At 35.7% G+C, this 6,312-nt stretch overlaps 1 protein-coding gene across 1 annotated transcript; it reads left to right on the top strand.

The window, feature by feature from the left end:
* The first annotated feature begins 3,187 nt into the window (after positions 1 to 3,187).
* Positions 3,188 to 6,079, top strand: LOC149210817 (disease resistance protein L6-like). Its single transcript, XM_089396796.1, has 4 exons — positions 3,188 to 4,090; positions 4,198 to 5,290; positions 5,390 to 5,767; positions 5,919 to 6,079. The coding sequence occupies exons 1-4, from the start codon at positions 3,567 to 3,569 to the stop codon at positions 6,072 to 6,074; spliced, it is 2,151 nt and encodes a 716-aa protein (XP_089252922.1). The 5' UTR covers positions 3,188 to 3,566; the 3' UTR covers positions 6,075 to 6,079.
* The last annotated feature ends 233 nt before the right edge of the window (positions 6,080 to 6,312 follow it).

The following is a 6,312-nucleotide window of genomic DNA, read 5'->3' as shown; positions in this document are numbered from 1 at the left end:
CTTACCTACTTCTTAGAGTTTAAATTGGTGAGCTCCTCCACCTGTTACAAGCATACAAAAGAATGAAATGGTAGTTCTTTAGTGTAATAATAAGAAAAATGAGGATAATATAGTCAAAATTAGCCTAATAAAACCCAATGTAGTATGAATTATTGCAACACTATGCAACATTAATCACGTTGTTATTAGGTTTGATGTGTAATTAATACAAAAATTCGTTATTTGAATATGGACTGTTGGAAGAAAACAAATCCAACCACTCGATGCATCATATTGCCTTTATGATTTGGAGTCGTCTACCCAAGCGGAGGAATTGCCCGAATGGCCAAAAGTGGTCAGAATTTAGGTAAAAAAAATTCAAAAAATCTTGTAGAGACAATGTTTGAATCGTGTTTTTGATGGTGGAAATGGATTCAGCACCATCACAAACGTCTAGGACAACTAAATTTTTGAATTTTAATAACTATAACTTGGATTTACAAAAATCCTTGCCGGATTTTCTCTAAATATGACCGAAATTTCCATAACTTTTTGGGTAATTCCTCTGGCTAGTTAGACTACGGCTTATGATTTAACTCCCATCAAGCTTTGTACATGATGTAATGCTATAGCCACTTATTTCCTTAAGTTTGGATCGTCATATCACATGGTGTAGGAATAGGCCCATTAACTCGAGCACATATTCCCACCCAATATGAAGAATAATCATTGGATCTAGTGAACTGTGATTGTGAGATCACATTGGGTTATAATATTGTCTTTAAATGACACATATATGATGGCCCGATGACAACCATTGAATTGTTATGATGTGAGTTCCCAGATGTTGTTAGATTGAAGTGTCGTGTTTAACATGCATGCACCTAAATTCCATAGGAATATCATCCATTAGATCTAGATATTTCCCACCGTTTTATCTTGTTGGGTTGGTGTCTTGTGTTTTTGATTTGAATGCAGGTAGCTACTCGATAAAAAATATGACCATTGCTTTTAAAAACATTGATGATTAGGTCACATTGAAATTTATTTTGAACACTAATTTTTACAAGCTAGTAATTTATGTGACAAAGCATGAATTGTTATTCAAATAGTTTGAAGGCGCTGAAATTCTCATTAATTATGATGACTTACTTCATACAAAAAGAGCTTACATACATGCTCAATTTTAGTTCAACCTAACCATTGATTAAAATTAGAAAGGAAAATCCTAGTGCCTAAATATGGTTACAATAGGGGGAAGGTGGGTGGCCAAGAGAGAGAGGCAACGTAAGGAAGGGATAGGCATAGATGACAAGAGACGAGAGAAAAACTCACATTCAAAAGGGCGGAAACGGGCAAAAGCCAACTAGGAGAGTGAATTATAAAGCAAAAGAAGAGGTTGAGGGTGAAAAAAAAGGTACACCTATGGAGGCACAAGAGTAATAGGGGCAGGCCAAAGAAGGGATATGTGACCTCAAAAGAAAAGAGGCTGTAAGGATAGAATTTAGACCCAGGGAATCCATAGGTGATACTGGAGATAGAACACAATAAAAAAAAGGAATTGAGACTATGGAGGGGATTCAAACTAGACATGAAGTTGATGTCCCCCAAAGATAGCTGACACCTTGGGCGTCTCGCTGCGATTTGTCTTAGAGGATCTGCTCTACGATTGACAACATACAAAAAAAATTGGAGTGAAAAGGAAACCAACAACTTCTCCTCAATGCACTACGAAGCTAGATGCATTGACATTGAGTCTCCATTCCTCGAAATAAAATTTTCCAAAGAAAAGATGAAAGAAAGAACAAAATGAATAAAAAAATGTTTTATATAAAAATAAAAAATGTATTAATATTAAATAAAATAATATATAATATTATAAAAATACTTAATTAGAAAAAATGAAAAACATCTTATAAAACATGTATGTTAATGGTTCTTATACTCATTATCGTTCTTATACTTATTATAACATAATGTTATTTTAACACTTAAATAATTTTGTTGTATATTAAAAAACATATTGGTTATATATCTATATATATATATATATATATATATATATACATTTTTTCAACAACCATTGTCATTGAGTCATGACACAACTTGCTATGCTTTCAACAACCAATTTCAAAAGCTTCAAGAGTGTTTTGAAGTGAGATCACAAAATATTCATTGTTAGTTTTGTCAAGAGTAATGACTAGTGTTCCTCAAATGTTTTAGTTTTGTCAAGGGCAGTGATTAGAGTAATGACTAGTGTTCGTCAAATGTTTTAGTTTTGTCAAGCGCAGTGATTACTGCTGAAATGTTTTCTTTTGTGGGATGGAATGGTGGTATGAGAGTGAGACATAACAAAGGGTTTTTTATAGATGCTAACTATAATATTAATAATATCTAGATAAAGTAAAATGTTTACTCTTTTAAAGAATTCCACTCAAAAATCTATCTTTCTAATGATGCTTTCTCTATGTAAAAAAGATCATTAATTATACCAGTACTCAAAAGATAAATAATATCTTTAGTATATATAATATTTTGATCTCATGTAAAATGCTATCTGTAAAGCAATAAAATTTCAATAACATTTAGAAATAATTAAAATTACTATAAAAATAAATAATTATTTCATAACCATTAAAATTATTATAAAAATAAATAAATATATTATTACCTTTAAAATTACACCTTTTCACTGTATAAATATTTCATTACCCTTAAAATCACACATTTTCACTATATAAATATTTCATTACCTTTAAAATCACACCTTTTTACTATATATCTATTCACATTTACTCCTACTAAAAACACAAGTTAAAATATTCATTTTTCATTAAAATAAAATATCAAAATTTTTTAAATAACATAATAACCCTCTTTTAATTTAATGCTGACATTCCCTTTTTCAATGCCCTTGAACATTTATTCCATTGTCAAAACGTTTTAAAATATTTATTTTAAAAAATAAAAATTCCAAATTTTTTAAATATCATAATCACCCTAATTCAATTTAATCTTTACTAAAGTAAAGACAAACCGATAAGCGCACCCCACAAGGAGAAGCCGAGAAGCCTCCTTAAAGCATAATGGGTGAAAGAAACAAAAGTGAAAGCGTACTATTGGAAAAGTTACTGGCGAGTTCTATTTCATAATACTTGCGCACATATGAGCGGTAATCACCCGTCTCTGAAACCTAAAAAAAAAAACATGCAGCTGTCCAGGTCCACCAGGCGTACATTTTCTCATCAAATTGCATGCTGCAACCAATACACCACATTCATTTTACCGACACACTGAGATAGGGGTAGTCTTGATGCCAGTGAAAAAGCGTTGAAACTTAACCCTCTACGTTGACATATAACGCTCTGAAATCGCGTTGAAACATAACCCTAACCTTGTGAAACAACGCCCATTTTATTGTATTCACCTTCCAGGTCTAAATTTCTCTGCACACAATCAGCATTTTCCACTGTAATTTCTCCAATAATTTCTGCTCTTCTCAGGCTCCTAGCTGATAATCTCCCTCGTAGACTGCTTCAATAGGATCGAACATCCTTCCCGTCCGCCTTTCTATTTTCCAATCTGCAATGGCCGAATCCTCGGCCTCTGCCTCCACCTCCACCTCCAATGCTGTAAATTCCAACTACGATGTGTTTATAAGTCATCGTGGTCCTGATGTAAAGAAAACTTTTGCCAGCCATCTCTACCGGCGCCTTCTTTCATATGGATTGAGAGCCTTTCTGGATCAGCCTGAATTGCAACGGGGAGACTATTTAATTCCTCAGATTGAACACGCTATTCGATCGGCCTCTGTGCATGTGGCCATTTTCTCTGCCGGATATGCCGATTCAGTTTGGTGTCTAAATGAGCTCGTCCAAATGTTGGACTCAAAGGCGCCCGTAATTCCAGTATTCTACGACGTGAAGCCTACTGAGCTTCGGTGGACCAGGGGCAGAAAGACAAGGTATGCTGAAGCCCTGGTGAATCTCGAAAGAAAGACCGACTATGACCTTCAAACTCCCCGGTACAAGTCCAGTACGATTGAAAATTGGAGAAACGCTCTTTCTAAAGTTGCAGACATAAGCGGTTTTGAGCTCGAAGCGTGTTGCGGGTAAGAACTGAAACTCCCCTCTGGCTTTTAGATTGTTTTAGGTTACATGCTATATGCATTGGCTTCTTTTGCTCAGTAGTCTTATTTATTTTCTTGTGACTGACCAGCGATGAGGGGGAGCTAGTAGATCAGGTGGTTGAAGGTGTGTTAAAATGGGTGAAAAAAACAGTGTTGGACGTTGCTAAATATCCAACAGGTCTGGATGATAAGGTAAACGATTTCCAAAACAGAGTCCTTTTGCAGAGACAGCAAAGCAGAAAACCTCAGATCTTGGGGATCGTGGGGTTAGGTGGTATAGGAAAGACCACGTTAGCCAAAGAAATATTTAATAGGAAGAGTTCGGATTACAGTAGATCCTGCTTCTTATTTGATGTCAGAGATTATGCAGATAAAGGATCTTTAAATTTGTTGCAGATGGAACTTCTTAAGACCTTGACGGGATGGGGTAAGCCAATACTCAGCGTCCATGAAGGAATAGCCATTTTCAAGAAGCATATTTCATCTTCTAATGCCTTAGTAATTTTAGATGATGTGGATAAGGTGGAACAGGTCTATGCACTTTTGCCTGATCCAAAAGTTTTCGATTCCGATAGCCTAATACTGATTACATCTAGAAACAAAGATGTTCTTGTAAGCTCAGGAGTCGAAGAGTCGTCAATATATAACCTCACCGGCCTTTCTACACAACATTCTCTTGAGCTATTCTGTTTGCATTCTTTTAACTGGCCACATCCACCTCCAGAGTTTGAACATTTAGTGACGAAATTCGTAGAAGCCTGTGTAGGACTGCCTTTATCTTTAAAGGTGATTGGGGCACTTCTCAATGGAAAAGACACATCTTACTGGGAAGACCAATTAATTAAACTTAGAAACATACTCCCTGATGAGATAAAACAAAAACTTCAAATTAGTTATGACTCACTGGACAGGGAGGAAAAACAAATATTCTTAGATATTGCCTGTTTTTTCAATGGAGAAGACAGGGATATGGCATTAAAAATATGGGACGGATCAGGTTGGAGTGCTTTGTCTGGATTTCGAAATATACAGAACAAATGTCTTGTTGAGGTGAATAGTGAAAAAAAAATAAAAATCCACGATCACCTTCGAGACTTGGGAAGGGAGATTGCCAGCGCTTCATTGCCGCGTCGTCATTGGCGTCCCACAGAAAAAATTAATGATTTTTTGCAGCAATCATCGGTAAGGACTGAATCATTCATAGCTCTAGAGAATTAAAAGTATTCTACAGAAATCTGTGTCGAAATCTTATACTCTTCATTGTTTTTCGAGACTGAACAGGTAGAAAATGAAGTGCGCGGAATTAGAATATTTGATCACGAGGATAGTGAGAGTGATGATGACAGCTCAGAAATGCCTTGGTACCAAAGGAGTGGCGAACTGTTCGTGAACTGCGTGATGAATCTTTGCAATATGCCGCGCAACAGACAGTATTCTTTTCATGGTACTAGTCTTTGTATGAGCAAGTTGCAGCTTCTTGACAGTGAAAATTCTCTAGTGGAACGCATTTTAGCAAAGGTGCAATATCCAAATCTCATATGGCTGCGTTGGAACAATTGTCCCTACTCTTCCTTGAGATCCTCGATTTCAATGAAGAATTTAAGGGTTCTACAAGTGCAAGGGAGCAAGTTAAAAACATTGTGGGAAAAGGAATCACAGGTAAATTAGGATTTATTGAATTAAAGTTCGTGTGTATTAGCTATTGACATATTGATATTGTAGCACAGGTCTGCAATCTGGGTTTTCTTTTGATGAGAATGATAATCCATTTGTATATTTTTTACCGTTGAAAAACACAAACATTTTGCAGGCACCTTCAAAGTTACGGGAGTTGGAGATTCAGGCTCCCCTTTCGAGCATTCCAAAGTCTATAGGGAAGTTGAAGCACTTACAACGGATCGTGATTGGTCCTGCTACTGAATATTCATTTGAGGAGGACAAGGTCAATTTGACAAAATTGCCATAAGAATTTTGTCTTATGCAGTCGTTAAAAGCATTAGACTTAAGAAGATGCTCATAAATGAAGTCACTGCCTGAGTGCTTTGGTAACTTAACCAATCTCCAACACATCGTCTTGACAAAGTGCAATAAATTGGATACATTGCCAGATTCTTTTGGTAATTTAAACAATCTCCAACAAATTGAGCTGTTTGAGTGCCAAGCTTTGAAGAGGCTGCCAAATTCATTTGGTAAGTTAAACAATC

Source organism: Pinus tabuliformis, chromosome 1_2 (assembly GCF_031772625.1).
Source record: "Pinus tabuliformis cultivar Carrire ecotype Pingquan chromosome 1_2, CPIR1, whole genome shotgun sequence".
NCBI lineage: Eukaryota > Viridiplantae > Streptophyta > Pinopsida > Pinales > Pinaceae > Pinus > Pinus tabuliformis.
The sequence above is the reverse complement of the archived record's forward strand: the minus strand, read 5'-3'. Positions and strand labels throughout refer to the sequence as shown.

Bases quoted from the DNA above. Each gene is read 5' to 3' on its own strand.
- LOC149210817 (XM_089396796.1), top strand. From the start codon at position 3,567: ATGGCCGAATCCTCGGCCTCTGCCTCCACCTCCACCTCCAATGCTGTA. The intron at 4,091-4,197 runs GTAAGAACTGAA...GTGACTGACCAG, and splicing joins GAGCTCGAAGCGTGTTGCGG to CGATGAGGGGGAGCTAGTAG. The intron at 5,291-5,389 runs GTAAGGACTGAA...GAGACTGAACAG, and splicing joins ATTTTTTGCAGCAATCATCG to GTAGAAAATGAAGTGCGCGG.